The sequence below is a fragment of the Anomalospiza imberbis genome, unplaced genomic scaffold (assembly GCF_031753505.1).
Source record: "Anomalospiza imberbis isolate Cuckoo-Finch-1a 21T00152 unplaced genomic scaffold, ASM3175350v1 scaffold_183, whole genome shotgun sequence".
Lineage (NCBI taxonomy): Eukaryota > Metazoa > Chordata > Aves > Passeriformes > Viduidae > Anomalospiza > Anomalospiza imberbis.
In genome coordinates this window covers 2,241-23,153 of record NW_027099816.1, presented here as the reverse complement: position 1 = coordinate 23,153, position 20,913 = coordinate 2,241, and the positions used below count along the sequence as shown (strand labels likewise).

At 59.0% G+C, this 20,913-nt stretch overlaps 1 protein-coding gene and 1 long non-coding RNA gene across 4 annotated transcripts; both read right to left on the bottom strand.

Moving 5' to 3' along the window:
- Window positions 1–290: 290 nt before the first annotated feature.
- Window positions 291–20,007, bottom strand: LOC137466360 (alpha-actinin-4). Of its 3 annotated transcripts, XM_068178122.1 has the most exons (21): window positions 19,873–20,007; window positions 18,365–18,484; window positions 17,031–17,117; window positions 16,641–16,728; window positions 16,158–16,236; window positions 15,993–16,074; window positions 14,120–14,205; window positions 11,847–11,939; window positions 10,118–10,348; window positions 8,981–9,128; window positions 8,430–8,580; window positions 7,845–7,953; window positions 6,770–6,910; window positions 6,379–6,561; window positions 5,683–5,817; window positions 4,715–4,894; window positions 3,738–3,884; window positions 3,542–3,622; window positions 2,973–3,035; window positions 2,577–2,735; window positions 291–1,776 (listed from the first exon to the last, which is right to left on the bottom strand). In XM_068178122.1, the coding sequence occupies exons 1-21, from the start codon at window positions 19,895–19,897 to the stop codon at window positions 1,618–1,620; spliced, it is 2,547 nt and encodes an 848-aa protein (XP_068034223.1). In that variant the 5' UTR covers window positions 19,898–20,007; the 3' UTR covers window positions 291–1,617. The 3 variants fall into 3 exon arrangements, with proteins under 3 accessions (XP_068034223.1, XP_068034225.1, XP_068034224.1); XM_068178124.1 differs by lacking the exon at window positions 2,973–3,035; XM_068178123.1 differs by lacking the exons at window positions 2,973–3,035; window positions 14,120–14,205 and adding an exon at window positions 13,283–13,368.
- On the bottom strand, window positions 14,212–15,985 carry LOC137466361 (uncharacterized). Its single transcript, XR_010995131.1, has 3 exons — window positions 15,579–15,985; window positions 15,387–15,466; window positions 14,212–14,850 (listed from the first exon to the last, which is right to left on the bottom strand). It is a non-coding gene; the product is annotated as an uncharacterized lncRNA (long non-coding RNA).
- Window positions 20,008–20,913: the final 906 nt, after the last annotated feature.

Here is a 20,913-nt window from a genome sequence, read left to right as displayed (position 1 = left end):
GTGAAAAACGTGAGGGGGAAATGGGCTGGAAATGTGAGGGGAAAGGACAGGGAAAAGGCAGAAAATGTGGGGGGAAAAATAAAATAAAATAAAAAATATTCCTTCCACCACCCAGGGATCGCCTCAGGCTTTACCCCCACAACTGTCCTGACCCTTCCAAAATAAAAAATCACCTCGATTTCCGCCCCAAAATGTCCCTTCCCAGCCGCTTCATTTCCACCCGAGCATGGTCGTTCTCTCCCCTCAGGAGGGAAAAAGTGAGGAAAAACTCCAAGATCCCAGAGGGTTGGTTTTGGTTTTTTTTTTTTTTTTTTCCAGCAATATTTTAATTACAGGACAAAGAAGCTGCTACGTGAATATATATTTATATAATAAATCCGTAAAGTTATAAAGGAAACCGGAATTTTCTGCTTCCCGTCAAAATTCTCCAGGATCAGGCGCTTTATTAGGTGGATTTCTCTTAATTTTCCTCCTTGTTTCTCTTAATTTTTCATATTTTTCCACAGTTCTCCTTATTTGTCTCTTTATTTCTCTCATTACTCTTCTTTATTTATCATTATTTCCCCGTATTTTTCTGTATTCCTCCAAATTTCTCCACGATTTTCCTCGTTTCTCTCCTAAATTTTTCCACACTTTGCATTTCTCCTTATTTTTTTCCCCGATTTTCCATCTCCACGTTTTTCCTCCTAATTTCTTCCTCGTTTCTCCGTGCTTCGTGTTTCTCGCCTTTTTTCCCCCCGTCCCCCCCCGCCTTATTTCCCCCCCTTTTTTTTTTGTTTAATTTTTTTTTGGTCCACAAAACGCTGCTCCGAGGTGGGAATGTGAGTGAAAAACCTAAAAAAAAAAAAAACCCAAAAAAAAACCCAAAAAACCCCCAAAAAACCGACCCCAAACCGCGGATTTTCCCCCCTGGAAAAGCCATAAATTAGGGGAGCGGCGCGGGGGAAAGGGGAGGCGAGGGGGAACCCTCGGGCTGCGCCGCTGATCCCGGATCATGCTGATCCCGCTGATCCACTGCCGTGGAAACCCGCGGCAGTTCCTCGCTCCGCGTCTCGTTGCCACAAAGAACCGTTGCGCCGTTTCCGGGCGCTGCCGGGCCGCGGGCGCCAGGAGCCCGGGAAAAGCGGGGATCGCAGCCCGGAGTGGCCCAGGATCAATCAACTCTTGCATAGTAGGAGGAGGGGGGCTCGGGGATCCGGGATCCTCGGGGCTCCTGGGGGATCCCGGGGAGCCCTCGGGGATCCCGGGGGATCCAGGACCATCGGGGATCCGGGATCCTGGGGGACCCTCGGGGATCCAGGACCGTCTGGGACCCTCGGGGATCCTCAGGGATCCAGGACCATTAGGGATCCGGGATCCTGGGGGACCCTTGGGGATCTGGGACCGTTGGGGACCGCCAGGGATCCAGGACCCTCGGGGATCCTGGGGGACCCTCAGGGATCGGGGACCATCGGGGATCCGGGATCCTGGAGGATCCTGGACGGTCAGGGATCCTGGGGGATCCTCGAAGACCCTTGGGGATCCAGGACCCTTGAGGATCCCGGGGGATCCAGGACCGCCAGGGATCCGGGATCCTGGGGGACCCTCGGGGATCCCGGGGGATCCCGGGGGCCCCGCTCAGAGGTCGCTCTCGCCGTAGAGCGCCGTGGAGAAGGATTTGTAGTCCAGGGCGCCGGGGACGCCGTCGGGGCCGGGGTAGGGCGCCATGCGGGCGATGCAGTACTCGGCCTGCGCCGCCGGCAGCTCCCGCCGCAGCTCGGCCGCCGTGATGTAGTTCTGGGGGACGGGGAAACGGGGGGAAAAACGGGGGGAAAAGGAGGTAAACGGGGGGGGAAACCGAGCCCCCCAGCATCGGCGATCTCACCAGGGCGTGGACGGACTTCGAAAAAGCGGTCCCCAAATCCCGCCTTGGAATTCCCAAATCCCGCCTTGGAATTCCCAAATCCCGGCTTGGAATTCCCAAATCCCGCCTTGGAATTCCCAAATCCCGGCTTGGAATTCCCAAATCCCGGCTTGGAATTCCCAAATCCCGCCTTGGAATTCCCAAATCTTACCCCGCAATTCTGCTGTTCCCTTCCCAAACCCCCCTGCCCGTTCCCAGACCCCACTGGTCCATTCCCAAACCCCCCAGAACCATCCCAGACCCCACTTCCCCCTTCCCAGACCTCCCTGCCCCCTTCCCAGACCCCCCCTGCCCATTCCCAGACCCCCCAGAACCATCCCAGACCCCCCTGCCCATTCCCAAATCCCACTGCCCCCTTCCCAAACCCCACTGCTCCATTCCCAGACCCCCCTGCCCATTCCCAAATCCCACTGCCCCCTTCCCAAACCCCACTGCCCATTCCCAGACCCCACTGCCCATTCCCAAACCCCCCTGCCCATTCCCAAACCCCATTGCCCCCTTCCCAAACCCCCCTGCCCCCATCCCAAACCCCCCGCCTATTCCCAAACCCCCCGCCTATTCCCAAACCCCCCTGCCCATTCCCAGACCCCCCTGCTCCATTCCCAGACCCCCCTGCTCCATTCCCAGACCCCCCTGCCCGTTCCCAAAGCCCCCAGGGCCCCGCGGTGCCCACCTTGTCCCCAGCCAGCACGCGGAAGCTGTTGATGACCTGCTCGGCCGTGTCCGTGTCCGTGGTTTCCCGGGACATGAAGTCGATGAAGGCCTGGAAGGTGACGCTGCCGCTGCCGTTGGGATCCACCACGGCCATGATCCGCTGGAATTCCGCGTCGCCCTGCGGGGAGAGGCGCGGTTGCAATTCTGCCGCTTCCCCCGGGATCCCAGAGCTTCCCCCCCGGGAGCTCCGGAGCTTTTCCAGCGCATCCAGAGCGTTTCTTGGACTTCCAGGGGTTCTCTTTCTCCGTGGCTGCGGCGCTTTCCCAGCGGGATTGCCCTGCCCTCCCTCCCCCCCGGGATGGGATGGAAGCAGGAGGAAATGGAAGGCGCAGAAGCAGGAGAAGGGCAAGGTTACCAGGCCGGATCCCGCGGGGCCCAGCAGGGCGCGGAAGTCGTTGGAGTCCGTGCGGCGCTTCGGCTGCCGGGAGGAAGGGCAGAGGAAGAGGAAGAGGAAGAGGGAGGAGGACGAGAAAAGCAGAGAATCTGTTAGAGGAGGAAACCAGCCCAGAAAAGGAAGGAGAGAAGGAAAGGAGAGGAGGAAGGAAAGGAGAGGAGGAGGAGGGGAGGAAGGGAGGGAGGAAGGGAGGGAGGGAGGGAGGGAGGGAGGGAGGAAGGAAGGAAGGAAGGAAGGAAGGAAGGGAGGAAGGAAGGGAGGAAGGAAGGGAGGAAGGGAGGAAGGGAGGAAGGAAGGAAGGAAGGAAAGAAGGAAGGGAGGGAGGAAGGAAGGAAGGAAGGAAGGAAGGCAGGAAGGAAGGAAGGAAGGAAGGAAGGAAGGAAGGAAGGAAGGAAGGGAGGGAGGAAGGAAGGAAGGAAGGAAGGCAGGAAGGAAGGAAGGAAGGAAGGAAGGAAGGAAGGAACGGAGAAAGGAAGGAAGGAGGAAGAGGAGGAGGAGGAGGAGGAGGAGGAGGAGGAAGCAGGCAGTACCTGCCGGTCGTTCTCCACGTCGTAGCCCAGACTGATCAAACAGGCCTTGAACTCTTCCGGGCCCAGGGCACCGCCGTGGTCCTGGGCACACAGGGAGGAATGGGGGAAATGGGGCAAAGCAGGAGGCAGCTCCCCCACTCCAGGGGGGAACAACCCGTGGGGCCGCTCCGGGTGGGAGATCCGCCAGATCCCGGACCTTGTCGAAGTGGTTGAAGGAGGCCCGGAACTCCTGCATCTGCTCCTGGCTGATGCCCTTGGCGTCGCGCGTCAGGATCTGGTTCTCCACCTCGTTGATGGTCCGGGCGATCGTGGTCAGCAGCTGCTCCCAGCCCACGCGCAGGTGCTGCACCACACGGCAACGGGGCACTCAGCGGCGAACTGGATCCCCCGGGGTGGGATCCAGCGCCCACGGGATCGCCCTGATCCCCCTGGGGTGGGATCCAGCGCCCACGGGATCGCCCTGATCACCCTGGGGTGGGATCCAGCGCCCACGGGATCGCCCTGATCCCCCTGGGGTGGGATCCAGCGCCTACGGGATCACCCTGATCCCCCTGGGGTGGGATCCAGCGCCCACGGGATCGCCCTGATCCCCCTGGGGTGGGATCCAGCGCCCACGGGATCACCCTGATCCCCTGGGATGGGATCCAGCGCCTACGGGATCACCCTGATCCCCCTGGGGGGAGATCCAGCGCCCACGGGATCGCCCTGATCACCCTGGGATGGGATCCAGCGCCCACGGGATCGCCCTGATCCCCCGGGGTGGGATCCAGCGCCCTCGGAGCGCCCGATCCCCTGGGACGACCCCAATGACCCCAATTCCATGGGATCCCAGCTGGAATGCCGAATTCCCTCAGGACAACCCTGAGTCCCCTCAGAGACCCCAAATCTCCTCAGTGACCCCAAATCCCCTTGGGACGACCCCAAATCCCCTCGGGACGATCCCAAATCCCCTCGGGACGACCCCAAATCCCCTTGGGACGACCCCAAATCCCCTCGGGATGACCCCAAATCCCCTCGGGACGACCCCGAACCCCCCTGGTGACCCCGAATCCCCTCGGGACGACCCTGAATCCCCTCGGGACGACCCCGAACCCCCCTGGTGACCCCGAATCCCCTCGGGATGACCCCGAACCCCCTCGGTGGCCCCGAACCCCCGCGGGTGCCGGGCCCCACCTCCATGGTGTAGTTGGAATGCTGGTTGTCGAAGATCAGCGCCTCCTGCACCAGCTGGTGCTGCTGCTCCAGCAGCTCCAGGTTGGGCTTGTACTCCACGATGTTCTCCTCGTACTCCTTCAGGTGGTTCAGCTGGTCCTCCAGGGTCCCGTTCATCTCGATGGAGATCCGGCCGATCTCCTGGCGGCGCAGGGGATCCCCTTCCAGAGCGCGGCCCAGCGCTGCGCCGGATCCCCCCGGGCGATCCCCGAGGCAGGAATTCCATCCCCTTTCCCAGGATCCCACCGACCCGGCCCTTCCCATGGCTTCTAGAGCTGGGGTAACGTGGGCGTGGGGCAGCCCCAGAGCTCACTGCACCCCTCCACCACTCCACCATCTCCACCATCTCCACCATCTCCACCACCTCCACTCCACCATCCCACCACTCCAGCATCTCCACCACATCCATCCTCTCCACCATCTCCATCCTCTCCACCATCTCCATCCTCTCCACCATCTCCATCCTCTCCACCATCTCCACCACATCCACCCACCTTGACCATCTCCATCCTCTCCACCATCTCCATCCTCTCCACCACCTCCACCACTCCACCATCTCCACCACATCCACCACCTCCACTCCACCATCCCACCACTCCACCATCTCCACCATCTCCACCACATCCACCATCTCCAACATCTCCATCCTCTCCACCATCTCCACCACATCCACCACCTCCACCATCTCCATCCTCTCCACCATCTCCATCCTCTCCACCATCTCCATCCTCTCCACCACTCCACCATCTCCATCCTCTCCACCATCTCCATCCTCTCCACCACCTCCACCATCTCCACCACTCCACCATCTCCATCCTCTCCACCATCCCATCATCCCACCATTTCCACCATCTCCACCATCCCACCGCCCCACCAGGACGGCGGCGGGGCCGATCCCAGCGCTCCCAGCGCTCCCAGTGGTGCCTGACCTCCATCTTGGTCTGGATCCAGGGCCCCACGCGGTTGGCCTGGCTCCCGAACTGCCGCCGCAGGTGCTCGTTGGAGTTCTGCCGGTTCTGCTCCTCCTGCAGCGCCTGGTCCCGCTTGGGCACCAGCTGCTGCACCTGGGCGGAGAAACCGCAAAGGGTGGGAAACGCCGACGGGAAACACGGACGGGAAACCGGGAAAAACGGACGGGGAAACCGGGAAACGCGGACGGGAAACTGGGAAACGCGGACGGGAAACTGGGAAACGTGGACGGGAAACTGGGAAAAATGGACGGGAAACTGGGAAACGCGGACGGGAAACTGGGAAACGCGGATGGGAAACTGGGAAACGTGGAGGGGAAACTGGGAAATGCGGACGGGAAACTGGGAAACGCGGACGGGAAACCGGGAAACACGGGTGGGAAACCCTGCTGAGAAAGGGGAAAGATGGGAAAAGGGGATGGGAAACCCGGATGGAAGACCGGGAAACCTCGGGGAAAAACTGGGATGAAATGGGAAAAGGGATGAAAAGGGGGAAAAAGTGCAGGAAAAGGGAGAAAACAGCAGGAAAAGGGGGAAAACCACAGGAAAAGGGAGAAAACTGCAGGAAAAGGTGAGAAAACTGCAGGAAAAGGGGAAAACAGAACGAGAAAGGTGGGGGAAAGCGAGCGGGAAAGCGGCAAAGGCCCGGCTGCGTACCCGCTCCCACTTGGAGTTGATGATCTGGGGCGTGACCGAGGTGTAGGGGTTGTTCCCGGGCAGCTGGATCCCGTGCAGGTCCGCGATCCGCTGCGCCTCCCGCTGGATCCCCAGGATCGCCTCCCGCTCCTTGTCCGCGTCCGGCAGCGTCGACTTGAACTGGTCGTGGGCGGCGATCAGGCCCTGGGGGGGGACGTTGGACAGAATTCCTCAGGATTCCTCCGAGTTCCGGGGAGCGCAGCTGGGAGCTGCTTGATCCCCAAAACCGCTGCCTCTGCCACAAAATCAGCAGGGAAATGCCCGAGCCCCCCCCGAGAACGCCCCGGGAACGGTGTTTTTGGGGGTGCTGTTTTATTTTATCGTTTCTGGGACCGAACGCGGGGGCGCGCACCTGGATCTCCTCGATGGTGTGCACGATGAACATGTCCTGCAGGTCCTCCATGGCGCTCTCCATCCAGTTGTTGAAGGGCGCCGCGCGCTTGGCGTACTCCAGGTGCAGCTCGTCGATGGTCTCCAGCTGCTTCTCCGTTTTCTGGGGCCAAGAACGCCGGGGTTGGGATCCCGGGGGGAGGTTGGGATCCCGGGGCTGGGATCCCAGGGTTGGGATCCTGGGGCTGGGATCCCAGGGTTGGGATCCTGGGGTTGGTTGGGATCCCAGGGTTGGGATCCTGGGGTTGGTTGGGATCTGGGGTTGTGATCCAGGGTTGGGATGCCTGGGTGGGTTGGAATCCCGGGTTGGCTGGGATCTGGGGTTGGGATCGCAGGGCTGGTTGAGATCTGGGATTGGTTGGGATCTGGGATTAGTTGGGATCTGGGTTTGGGATCCCAGGGTGGGTTGGAATCCCCGGGTTGGTTGGGATCTGGGGTTGGGATCCTGGGGCTGGTTGGGATCTGGGCTTCGCTGGGATCCCAGGGCTGGTTGGGATCTGGGATTGGTTGGGATCTGGGATTAGTTGGGATCTGGGTTTGGGATCCCAGGGTGGGTTGGAATTCCCGGGTTGTCTGGGATCTGGGGTTGGGATCCTGGGGCTGGTTGGGATCTGGGCTTCGCTGGGATCCCAGGGCTGGTTGGGATCTGGGATTGGTTGGGATCTGGGATTAGTTGGGATCTGGGTTTGGGATCCCAGGGTGGGTTGGAATCCCCAGGTTGGCTGGGATCTGGGGTTGGGATCCTGGGTTTGGTTGGGATCTGGGGTTCGTTGGGATCTGGGGTTGGGATCCTGGGTTTGGTTGGGATCTGGGGTTGGGATCCTGGGGCTGGTTGGGATCTGGGGTTCGTTGGGATCTGGGGTTGGGATCCTGGGTTTGGTTGGGATCTGGGGTTGGGATCCTGGGTTTGGTTGGGATCTGGGGTTGGGATCCTGGGGCTGGTTGGGATCTGGGGTTCGTTGGGATCTGGGCTTCGCTGGGATCCCAGGGCTGGTTGGGATCCCGTCCCTCCCTGCTCCCCACGGGATCCCGCTGACCTCCAGCGCTTCCCGGCGGCTGTGGGTCAGGGAGCCCAGCAGGTCCCACTGGTCACAGATCTTCTGGCACCGGGCGTTGACGCTCGGCGAGTCGTAGTAATCCAGCTCGCTGGGAAACGGGCAAAAACGGGGAAAACCGGGGGGGAAACGGGGAAAAACAGGGAAAAAACGGGGGGGGAAATGGGGGAAAAGGGGGAAAAACGGGGGGAAATGGGGAAAAACGGGGGGAAATGGGGAAAAAACAGTGAGAAAAAAGGGAAAGGCCGTGAAAAAAAAGGGGGAGAATAGGGAAAAGGAAGAAAAGGGGAAAACAGTGGGAAAAGGTGTGAAGGGGGAAAAAGCGTGGGAATTTCTGGTCATTTCGGTGCGTTTTGGGAGAGTTTGGGTTATTTTGGGGGATATTTGACGGTATTCCGGGGTGTATTTTGGGACATCGCGCAGGTTATTTTGGGGGTATTTTGGGGTCTCCCACCCTGTACTTGGGCGATGGCTGGGATCTGCGTTTGGGGTCCCCCCCCAGGACCCTTTGGGGGGGATTTTGGGGCACAATTTGGGGCGTTTTGGGGGTGTTTTGGGTTCCCATACTTGAGCTCCTGGGCGATGGCCGCGATCTGCTCCACCCGGTCCTGGTGCGCCGCCAGGTCCGACTCGAAGGCCTCGTGCTTGCGGAGCAGCGCCCGCACCTGGGCCAGGGAGGCCGTGCCCGAGTCCCGGTCCCGCAGGGCCACCTCCTTACCTGGGCACAGGTGTGGGGACACCCCTGAGACCCCCGATCCCACCCTGTGCCACCTCCTCACCTGGGCACAGGTGTGGGGACACCCCTGAGACCCCCGATGCCACCCTGTGCCACCTCCTCACCTGGGCACAGGTGTGGGGACACCCCTGAGACCCCCGATCCCACCCTGTGCCACCTCCTCACCTGGGCACAGGTGTGGGGAGACCCCTGAGACCCCCGATCCCACCCTGTGCCACCTCCTCACCTGGGCACAGGTGTGGGGAGACCCCTGAGACCCCCGATCCCACCCTGTGCCACCTCCTCACCTGGGCACAGGTGTGGGGACACCCCTGAATCTCTGTCACCCCCAATTCCATCCCCTGCCCCCCAAACCCCGGGGTCTGTCCCCCCACCCCCGTACCTTCCGTCCACCCCTCGTGGATCGAGGCCTTCTGCCGGAATTTCTCGGCCAGGTGATCCAGGCGCTCCAGGCGCCGCAGCTCCGTCAGCAGCCACTCCTCGTGGCCCTTCTCGGCCTGCTCCAGGCGCTGCCAGCCCGCCCCGATGTCCTGGGGACCCCAAAAACCCGGGGGTTACCCCAAAAACCCTTCAGAGATACCCCAAAACCAAGCAGGTTCACCCCAAAACCCCCGCGCACAGGTGACCTCGGCCTGCTCCAGGCGCTGCCAGCCCGCCCCGATGTCCTGGGGACCCCAAAACCCCTCAGAGCCACCCCAAAATCCCCCAGGGTCACCCCAAAACCCCTCAGAGCCACCCCAAAATCCCCCAGGGTCACCCCAAAACCCCTCAGAGCCACCCCAAAATCCCCCAGGGTCACCCAAAACCCCTCAGAGCCACCCCAAAATCCCCCAGGGTCACCCAAAACCCCTCAGAGCCACCCCAAGTCCCCCAGGGTCACCCCAAAACCCCTCAGAGCCAACCCAAAATCCTCCAGGGTCACCCCAAAGTCCCCCAGGGTCACCCCAAACCCTGCCTGGGGCCCTCCCAAACCCCTTGAGCCCACCCTGGCCTCTGACAGCACCCAAGTGGGTGGGTTTAGGACACTCCAAGGTGGGTTTGACCCCCTGAGAACCCCCTAATCTCCCCCCAGGACCCCAAAGCCCCCAGACCCACTGAGACCAGCCTGCCCTCAGAAGGCCAGGGCAGATTCGGGACAGTTTAGGGTGGGTTTAGGACACACCAAGGTGGGCTTCTCCTCTCCAAAGCCCCCAGACCATCCAGGGCAGCTCTGGGGCAGTTCAGGGTGGGTTTAGGACACACCAAGGTGGGATTCTCCTCCCCAAAGCCCCCAGACCATCCCCAGACCATCCAGGGCAGATTCGGGACAGTTTAGGGTGGGTTTAGGACACACCAAGGTGGGTTTCTCCTCCCCAAAGCCCCCAGACCATCCAGGGCAGATCTGGGGCAGTTCAGGGTGGGTTTAGGACACACCAAGGTGGGTTTCTCCTCCCCAAAGCCCCCAGACCATCCAGGGCAGATCTGGGGCAGTTCAGGGTGGGTTTAAGCCCCCCCAGGACCCCGAAGCCCCCAGACCCACCGAGACCATCCTGCCCTCGGAGGGCATGAAGGCGGGCCGGCCGCTGAGGCGCAGCTTGGTCTGCAGGGTGTTGAAGTTGATCTCGAGCTGGCACTTCTCCTGCACCTTGGGGGGCTTGTGCACCCTGCGGTACTCGCGGAAATCCTCCAGCTTCTGCTGCATGGCCGGGATGGTCTTCTGCGGGTCCCGGGCCTCCAGCCAGGGGATGGTGCGCTGGATCCACGCCAGCAGCTGGGGGGAGCAGGGATTGGGGGCGTGGGTTTGGGGGTGTGGGGTGTGGGTTTGGGGTTTGGGGTGTGGGGTGGGGTTTGGGGTGTGGGATGGGGTTTGGGGTGTGGGATGCAGTGTGGGATGGGGTTAGGGGTGTGGGATGGGGCTGGATCCACGCCAGCAGCTGGGGGGAGCAGGGATTGGGGGCGTGGGTTTGGGGTGTGGGGTGTGGGATGGGGTTTGGGATAGGGTTTGGGATTTGGCATGCGGTGTGGGATAGGGTTTGGGGTGTGGGATGCGGTGTGGGATGGGGTTTGGGGTGTGGGATGGGGTTTGGGATTTGTGATGGGGTGTGGGATGGGGTTTGGGGTGTGGGATGGGGTTTGGGGTTTGGGATGCGGTTTGGGATGGGGTTTGGGATTTGTGATGGGGTTTGGGATGGGGTTTGGGGTGTGGGATGCAGTTTGGGATTTGGGATGTGGTGTGGGATAGGGTTTGGGGTGCGGGATGGGGTTTGGGGTGTGGGATGGGGTTTGGGATGGGGTTTGGGATGGGGTTTGGGATGGGGTTTGGGATGGGGTTTGGGGTGTGGGATGGGGTTTGGGGTGTGGGATGCGGTTTGGGATTTGGGATGCAGTGTGGGATGGGGTTTGGGGTGTGGGATGGGGTTTGGGGTTTGGGATGGGGTTTGGGGTGTGGGATGGGGTTTGGGATGGGGTTTGGGATGGGGTTTGGGATGGGGTTTGGGGTGTGGGATGGGGTTTGGGGTGTGGGATGCGGTTTGGGATGGGGTTTGGGGTTTGGGATGGGGTTTGGGATGGAGTTTGGGGTGTAGGATGGGGTTTGGGGTATGGGATTGGGTTTGGGGTGTGGGATGCGGTTTGGGATTTGGGATGCAGTGTGGGATGGGGTTTGGGGTGTGGGATGGGGTTTGGGGTTTGGGATGGGGTTTGGGATGGGGTTTGGGGTGTAGGATGGGGTTTGGGGTTTGGGATGGGGTTTGGGATGGGGTTTGGGATGGGGTTTGGGGTGTGGGATGCAGTTTGGGATTTGGGATGTGGTGTGGGATAGGGTTTGGGGTGCGGGATGGGGTTTGGGGTGTGGGATGGGGTTTGGGGTGTGGGATGGGGTTTGGGATGGGGTTTGGGATGGGGTGTGGGATGGGGTTAGGGGTGTGGGATGGGGTTTGGGATTTGGGATGGGGTGTGGGATGGGGTTTGGGGTGTGGGATGGGGTTAGGGGTGTGGGATGCGGTTTGGGATTTGGGATGGGGTTTGGGGTGTGGGATGCGGTTTGGGATTTGGGATGCAGTGTGGGATGGGGTTTGGGGGCTGGGTCCATGCCAGCAGCTGGGGGAGAGGGATTTGGGATGGGGTTTGGGATTTGGGATGGGGTTTGGGATTTGGGATGGGGTTTGGGGGCTGGGCCCACACCAGCAGCTGGGGGGACAGGGGTTAGGGGATCGGGGGGGGGGGTTGGGGGTGTTTTCGGGGTGGGATTTGGGGTTTTCCCCCCTTACATCCGAGGCCAGGCGCTCGTAGTCCTCCATGAGCTGCTCGTTCTCCTGGTTCACGGCCAGCACTTTGCAGATCCGATTCGCCGCCGTCTCCGCCTGAGGAAAAACGGGATTGGGAGTATGGGAATGGGAAATGGGATTGGGAATATGGGATTGGGAAATGGGAATGGGAATATGAGATTGGGAATATGGGAATGGGAATATGGGAATGGAAAATGGGATTGGGACTATGGGATTGGAAAATGGGATTGGGACTATGGGATTGGGAAGTGGAAATAGGAGTATGGGATTTGGAATATGGGGAAAAAAGAGGAAAGAAAGGGGGAAAAAGGGGGGAAAAGGGGGAAAAAGGGGGAAAAAGGGAGGGAAAGGGGGAAAAGGGGGAAAAAGGGGGAAAGAAAGGGGAAATAAAAAGGAAACCCAGCCCCCTCTGGGCCCGATCCCGATCCCGATCCCGATCCGCACGGACTGTCCTGCCCCAGCAGGAGCAGGAGCAGGAGGAGGAGGAGGAAGAGGCTGGGCTGGAGGTACCTGGGTGGGAAGCAGAGGAGGAATCCAGGAGGAGGAGCGGGAGGACGGACGCCAGCGGGAAGAGGAAGAGGAACTGGGAAGGGGCCAGGAGGAGGAAAATCCAGTGGCCGGGGAGGAAGGAAATAAAGGAAATAAATGAAGGAAATAAATGAAGGAAATCTATAAATCAAAGCAAGGGAAAGGGAAAGGGAGAGAGGGGAAAGGGAAAAGGGAAGAGGGAAGGGAAGAGGAAAGGGAAGGGAAGGGAAGGGAAGGGAAGGGAAGGGAAGGGAAGGGAAGGGAAGGAAAGGAAAGGAAAGGAAAGGAAAGGAAAGGAAAGGAAAGGAAAGGAAAGGAAAGGAAAGGAAAGGAAAGGAAAGGAAAGGAAAGGAAAGGAAAGGAAAGGAAAGGAAAGGAAAGGAAAGGAAAGGAAAGGAAAGGAAAGGAAAGGAAAGGAAAGGAGGAAGAAGGAAAAGGAAGGGGGGAAGGAAGGGAATAAAGGGGAAAAGGAAAAGAATAAAAGGGAAAAAAGAAGGAATACAAGAAAGGAATACAAGAAAAAAAACAAAGAAAAGGGGAAAAGGAAAGGATTTAAAAAAGTAATCAAAGCAGGGAATGAGCAAGGGAATAAAGGAAAGGCAAAAAGGAAAGGGATAAAGGACAGGAGAAAAGGAAGGGACCGCAGGGGAAAAGGAAGGGAATTAAGGCAGGGACTGAGGAGGGGAACACAGGAAGAACCCCGAGGAAGCTGGCAGCGTGACCTCAGTGGAGCCAGGCCCCACCTGCCCTGTCCCCAAGCCAAGCAGAGCAGCAGCCAGGCAGATCCCAGACCCCGGGCAGATCCCGGGCAGATCCCGGGCAGATCCCAGACCCCGGGCAGATCCCAGAGCCCAGGGAAGGGCAGCGGGGCCCTCCGGGGCCGGGCTCACCTTCTGGGCCCCGGAGAAGGCGTGGTAGAAGCAGGACACGTAGGTCATGATGGCCTTCTCGTCGGGCCGCAGCGTGCCCACGATATCTGCCCGGGGAGAGCAGAGGACAGCGACAGCTCCAGCAGCGTTCCCAAAATCCCGGCGCGTGCGGGAAGCGCTTCCCGGGGTCGGGACCCCCCCCCCCCTGGGATGGCTCATGGGGGGATTGTCCTGCCTTGGCCCCGCTCCTCAACCCCCCGGGAGCCACAGGGGCTTCCTGGAACCTTGGCCCGCCCTGCACGTGGATCTCACGTGGATCTCACGTGGATTTCCATGGAATCCCGTGGATTTCCTTTCGTTTCCCATGGATTCCCACTAATTTACCATGCATTTCCATGGAATCCCGTGGATTCCTATGGATTTCCCATGGATTCCCACTAATTTCCATGGATTTCCACTAAGGTCCCATGGATTTCCAAGGATTCCCATGGATTCCCACAATTTCCCAGAGATTCCCATGGATTGCCAAGGATTCCCATGGACTTCCGTGGATTTTTATGGAATCCCATGGACTTCCAAGGATTCCCATTAATTTCTCATGGATCTCGACGTATTCCCACGGATTTCCTGTGGATTTCCGCTGATTTCCCATGGATTCCCACGGATTCGGGAATCCCAGGCGGATTTAACCCCTCATGAGCCAGCTGGGGGTGGTCCCGGAGCCCCCCCCCGAGCGACAGCGGCCGTGGCTGGAAGAGAAGCGAGCGTGAGAGCGGAGAGAGAATTCCAGAGGGAGGATCCGGGGGGAAGATTCCGGAGGGGCGGATCCGGGAGGAAGATTCCGGAGGCTCCCGGTACCTTCTGGGCCCCGGAGAAGGCGTGGTAGAAGCTGGACACGTAGGTCATGATGGCCTTCTCGTCCGGCCGCGCCGTGTTGACGATGTCTGCAAGGAACCGCAGGGGTTAAACTGGGAACGCACTGGGAGCAAACTGGGAACGGGCTGGGGCGCGGGGCCGGCGCCTCTCCCGGCCGGAATTGCGCTCCGAGGGCCCCAAATCCCAGGGGAATCCACCCGGACGGGCACGGGCTGGGGCTGAATGGGAAAAATCAGGGTGAGGGCGGGCGCCTCCTCCGTGGGTCCTGGGACTGAGGGATCCTGGAATTGAGGGGTCCTGGAATTGTGGGATCCTGGAATTGAGGGATCAAAGAGTTGTGGGATCCTGGAATTGTGGGATCAAAGAGTTGTGGGATCCTGGAATTGAGGGGTCCTGGAATTGTGGGATCCTGGAATTGAGGGATCAAAGAGTTGTGAGGTCCTGGAATTGTGGGATCCTGGAGTTGTGGGATCCTGGAATTGAGGGATCCTGGAATTGAGGGATCCTGGAATTGTGGGGTCCTGGAATTGAGGGATCAAAGAGTTGTGGGATCCTGGAATTGAGGGGTCCTGGAATTGAGGGATCCTGGAATTGAGGGATCAAAGAGTTGTGGGATCCTGGAATTGTGGGGTCTTGGAATTGAGGGATCAAAGAGTTGTGGGGTCCTGGAGTTGTGGGATCCTGGAATTGAAGGATCCTGGAATTGTGGGATCCTGGAATTGAGGGATCCTGGAATTGAGGCATCCTGGAGTTGTAGGATCAAAGAGTTGTGGGATCAAAGAGTTATGAGATCCTGGAGTTGTGGGATCCTGGAATAATGAAATCCAAGAATTATGGGATCCTAGGAAAAAGGGATGCCAGATTTATGGGATGCTGGAATTGTGGAGACCTGGAATAACGAAATCCTACAATTATGGGATCCTAGAAAAAAGGAATGCCAGATTTGTGGGATCCTGGAACTGTGGGATCCTGAAGTCCTGGAATAATGAAATCCTACGATTATGGGATCCTAGAAGAAGGGAATCCCAGATTTGTGGGATCCTGGAATTGTGGGATCCTGGAATTGTGGAGACCTGGAATAACAAAATCCTACAATTATGGGATCCTAGAAAAAAGGAATGCCAGATTTATGGGATCCTGGAATTGTGAGATCCTAGAATTGTAGAGACCTGGAATAACGAAATCCTACAATTATGGGATCCTAGAAGAAGGGAATGCCAGATTTGTGGGATCCTGGAATTGTGGATACCTGGAATAACAAAATCCTACAATTATGGGATCCTAGAAGAAGGGAATCTCAGATTTGTGGGATGCTGGAATTGTGGGATCCTGGAATTGTGGAGACCTGGAATAACAAAATCCTACAATTATGGGATCCTAGAAGAAGGGAATGCCAGATTTGTGGGATCCTGGAATTGTGGGATCCTGGAATTGTGGATACCTGGAATAACAAAATCCTACAATTACGGGATCCTAGAAGAAGGGAATGCCAGATTTGTGGGATGCTGAAATTGTGGGATCCTGGAATTGTGGAGACCTGGAATAACGAAATCCTACAGTTATGGGATCCTAGAAGAAGGGAATGCCAGATTTGTGGGATCCTGGAATTGTGGGATGGTGCAGCTGTGGAGTCCTGAGAGTCCTGCAGCCCTGGAATTACGGGACGGCGGTATCAAAGAATTACAGACCCCCGAGCATCCCAAATCCTGGATAAATCCACCTGGACAGCTGGGAATTGGTGCTGAACAGGAGGAATCCAGGTTAAATCAGGGATCCGGCGCCTCCTGCGAGGAAATCCCCCTCCAGGGCCTGGAAGAGATCCCGGGATCCCCCGGATCCCCAGTTCCACGCTTACCCTCGGCGTCCAGCATCTTGGGAATGTCCAGGTACTTCTCGGCCACCTCGAAGGCGTTGTTGAGGTTGGTGACGGGATCGTCCTACGGGGCAGGAGAGCAGGAGGCTCCGTGGGCGGGAATTCCCGGAATTCCCGGATTTTCCCGGGGGAGAGGCGGGGGTTTACCTTCCGCAGCTTGTCGTACTCGATCAGCTCCGGGCGGTGCCGGTGGATGAGGGCGTTGAAGGCCAGCCCGTCCTTCCAGCTGTGGGAAAACGGGAGTGAGATCCCGGGAACGCACGGGGAAAACCGGGATCAGATCCCGGGAACGCACGGGGAAAACCGGGATCAGATCCCGGGAACGCGCGGGGAAAACAGGGCAGATCCCAGGAATTCACAGGGAAAACCGGGATCAGATCCCGGGAACGCGCGGGGAAAACCGGGATCAGATCCCGGGAACGCGCGGGGAAAACAGGGCAGATCCCAGGAATTCACAGGGAAAACCGGGATCAGATCCCGGGAATGCGCGGGGCAAACCGGGATCAGATCCTGGGAACCCTCGGGGAATTTGGGATGTCTGTCCCTGCCTGAGCCCAGCCCACCCTGGGGAATGGGAAGGGGAAGGGGAAGGGGAAGAGGAAGAGGAAGAGGAAGAGGAAGAGGAAGGACCTGATGTGGAAGTTCTGGACGTTGACGTTCTTGTACGGAGCCGTTTTCCGCTGGCACCAGAGCAGGAGCCCCTCCTTGGCCGAGGTCTCTGCGGGAGCAGGGATCAGAGACTGGGGCGGATCCCGGGGGGGATCCCGGGGGGGATCCTGGGGGAGTTCCCACAATCCCAGGAGCAGATCCCAGGGAGGATCCCCCAATCCCAGGAGCAGATCCCAGGGTAGAGCGCGTGTGGATCCCCCAGTCCCAGGAGCAGATCCCGAGGTGGATCCCACGTGGATCCCCCAATCCCAGGAGCAGATCCCGGGAGGATCCCACAGTCCCAGGAGCAGATCCCAGGGTAGAGCGCGTGTGGATCCCCCAATCCCAGGAGCGGATCCCGTGTGCCGCTACCTTCCACGGAGATGTCCTGGATGGCGAAGCGCAGGATGATCGTCCAGATCATGCCCAGCGTCATCTTGGCGTTCCCGTCCACGATCTCTGCGGGGGAGAGCCACAGGGAATGGATTCCAGGTGGGAATTCCCAGGGGGAATCATGGGCTTGTGGGATCCTGGAACTGGGGGGGTTCCACAGCAGCAGAGTCCAAAAATTGTGGAATGCCAAAATGAACGGATCCCATTTCCGGGAATCCTGCAGGAACGGGATCACGGCATCCAGGAACGGCGGGGATCCTGGACTTATGGAGCCTTAGGACACAAAGTCCTGGAATTATGGGACCCAAGAACCATGGAACCCTAGGATTAGGGGATGCAGGATTTGCGGGATTGCAGACCTGGAATCACAGATCCCGTTCATTAGAGAACCAGGGAATCCTGGGATTACGGAACCGCTTGGGGTGGAAAAGACCTCGAACACCACGGGGACAGGAACCCCAGAGGGGAGGGAAGCGGGAGGAATTCCGGGCTCCTCATCCCCATCCCACACTCCCAGCACTGCCTCCCGCAGCCCCAGCCCTGTTTTTTTGGGAATTCCTGGGATGGGGGGCGGGTGCCGGGCGTCTCCCGGCTCGGGGCCGGTCGGGACTCGCTCGGCTCCGGGCACGCGGAGCTTTCCCGGGGTTGGATCCCAACAAACCGGCCTGGCCGGAGCCGCTGCCAGCCCGGCCCGCCCGGCCCGGGGGGGATCCCCGGGGGATCCTGTGGGAATGGTCCTCGAGATCCCGCAGGGAATGGTCCCGGAGATCCCACAGGGAACAGTCCTGATCCCACAGGGAATGATGCCGGATCCCACAGGGAATGATCCTGATCCCACAGGGAATGGTCCCGGAGATCCCGCAGGGAATAGCTCTGGATCCTGCAGGGAATGATCCTGATCCCGCAGGGAACAGTCCAAATCCCGCAGGGAATGGTCCCAGATCCCACAGGAATAATTCCATCAAAAGCCACGGAACAGCCGTGACCTCCCATGAGCTGCACCCGCTGCCTTTGAGTTTGGAATCCCGGAATTCCCAGAATTCCCGGAATTCCTGGCATTCTCAGGCACCCCATGACTCAGTGGAGGGCTGCTGGCACCACGTGGGTTTGGGTCAAGACTAAAGGGTTTGGGTCAAGTTTAAAGGGTTTGGGTAAAGGGTAAAGGTTTTAGGTCAGGGCTAAAGGGTTTGGGTAGAGGTCAAAACCCCTCAAAATCCCAATTTTGGCCTAAAAGGGGCAAATCCCGGGCACTGGGGCAGTGAATCCCAGTGGATCCCAGCAGATCCCAGCGGATCCCCAGGGCGGGGCCTCACCCTCGGCGCCGATGGAGACGAGCTTGACGCCTTTGCTGGCGATGAAGTCCAGGGCCTTGTTGACGTTGTTGATCTTGTGCACCCGCATCTTGCCCCGCTCCGGCTTCGGGAGCCGCTCCCCTGCAACGGGACCGGGGTCAGGACTGAAGGGTCTGGGTCAGGGATCAAGGGTTTGGGTCAGGGTTCAAGGGTCTGGGTCAGGGTTCAAGGTTTGGGTCAGGGTTCAAGGGTCTGGGTCAGGACTGAAGGGTTTGGGTCAGGGTTCAATGTTTGGGTCAGGGTTCAAGGGTCTGGGTCAGGGTTCAAGGTTTGGGTCAGGGTTCAAGGGTCTGGGTCAGGACTGAAGGGTTTGGGTCAGGGTTCAAGGGTTTGGGTCAGGGTTCAAGGGTTTGGGTCAGGGTTCAATGTTTGGGTCAGGGATCAAGGGTCTGGGTCAGGACTGAAGGGTTTGGGTCAGGGTTCAATGTTTGGGTCAGGGTTCAATGTTTGGGTCAGGGTTCAAGGGTCTGGGTCAGGGTTCAAGGGTCTGGGTCAGGGTTCAAGGGTCTGGGTCAGGACTGAAGGGTTTGGGTCAGGGTTCAAGGGTTTGGGTCAGGACTGAAGGGTTTTGGGTCAGGGTTCAAGGGTTTTGGGTCAGGAATCAAGGGTCTGGGTCAGGGTTCAATGTTTGGGTCAGGGTTCAATGTTTGGGTCAGGGTTCAATGTTTGGGTCAGGGTTCAATGTTTGGGTCAGGGTTCAAGGGTTTGGGTCAGGGTTCAATGTTTGGGTCAGGGTTCAATGTTTGGGTCAGGGTTCAATGTTTGGGTCAGGGTTCAATGTTTGGGTCAGGGTTCAAGGGTTTGGGTCAGGGTTCAATGTTTGGGTCAGGGTTCAATGTTTGGGTCAGGGTTCAATGTTTGGGTCAGGGTTCAAGGTTTGGGTCAGGGTTCAAGGGTTTGGGTCAGGACTGAAGGGTTTGGGTCAGGGTTCAAGGGTTTGGGTCAGGGTTCAAGGGTCTGGGTCAGGGTTCAAGGGTTTGGGTCAGGGTTCAAGGGTCTGGGTCAGGGTTCAAGGGTTTGGGTCAGGGTTCAAGGGTCTGGGTCAGGGTTCAAGGGTTTGGGTCAGGGTTCAATGTTTGGGTCAGGACTGAAGGGTTTGGGTCAGGGTTCAATGTTTGGGTCAGGGTTCAAGGGTTTTGGGTCAGGGTTCAATGTTTGGGTCAGGGTTCAATGTTTGGGTCAGGGTTCAATGTTTGGGTCAGGGATCAAGGGTTTGGGTCAGGGTTCAAGGTTTGGGTCAGGGTTCAATGTTTGGGTCAGGGTTCCATGTTTGGGTCAGGGTTCAAGGGTTTTGGGTTAAGTTTGAAGTGTTTGGGGAAGTTTCAGTACTTTGTGCCCAGCCTGGAGGGTTTTGGGCCCAGTTTAAATATTGTGGGCTCGTTTTGAGGTTTTTTGGGCCCACTTTGGAGGTTTTCTGGCCCGGTTTAAGGATTTTGGGCCCAGTTTGGGGTTTGGGGCTCAGGCCTGACCTGAGATGACCTCGAGCAGCAGCATCAGCTTGAGCCCGTCCCGGAAATCCTCGTCGATGTTCTCGATCTGCGTGCCGGCCTTGCGCAGGTGGGAGTTGCACCAGGCCGTGAACGTCTGTGGGGCCACGGGCGGGGTCAGCGGGACCCCCGGGGTTTGGGGGGACCCCCGGGGTCAGCAGGGACCCCCGGGGTTTGGGGAGACCCCTGGGGTTTGGGGGGACCCCTGGGGTCAGCGGGGACATGGGCAGGGTCTGTGGGACCCCCAGGGACCCCCAGGGTTTGGGGAGACCCCCGGGGTCAGCAGGGACCCCCAGGGTTTGGGGGAAAACAGGGAGATTGGGGGCCTGGGGATTCCTCATCCCAGCAGGAATGACCTCACTGATCCCGCTGGGAATGACCCCTCTGATCCCACTGGGAATGACCCCACTGATCCCAGCTGGAATGACCTCACTGATCCCACTGGGAATGACCCCACTGATCCCAGCTGGAATGACCCCACTGATCCCAGCTGGAATGACCCCACTGATGCCAGCAGGAATGACCCCAGGTTATTGATCCCAGCTGGAATGACCCCACTGATCCCAGCTGGAATGACCCCACTGATCCCAGCAGGAATGACCCCACTGATGCCAGCAGGAATGACCCCAGGTTATTGATCCCAGCTGGAATGACCCCACTGATGCCAGCAGGAATGACCCCAGGTTATTGATCCCAGCTGGAATGACCCCACTGATCCCACTGGGAATGACCCCACTGATCCCAGCAGGAATGACCCCACTGATCCCAGCAGGAATGACCCCACTGATCTCACTGGGAATGACCCCACTGATCCCAGCGGGAATGACCCCATAGATCCCAGCAGGAATGACCCCACTGATCCCACTGGGAATGACCCCACTGATCCCAGCGGGAATGACCCCACTGATCCCAGCAGGAATGACCCCACTGATCTCACTGGGAATGACCCCACTGATCCCAGCGGGAATGACCCCACTGATCCCAGCAGGAATGACCCCACTGATCCCAGCTGGAATGACCCCA

Excerpts from the sequence above, each read along its gene's own strand:
- LOC137466360 (XM_068178122.1), bottom strand. The coding sequence starts at position 19,897 with ATGCTGCTGCTCGAGGTCATCTCAG. Across the intron at positions 11,940-14,119 it reads CCTTCTCCGGGGCCCAGAAG|GCGGAGACGGCGGCGAATCG; the intron begins GTACCGGGAGCC and ends GTTTTTCCTCAG. Across the intron at positions 7,954-8,429 it reads GCCATCGCCCAGGAGCTCAA|CGAGCTGGATTACTACGACT; the intron begins GTATGGGAACCC and ends CCCGTTTCCCAG.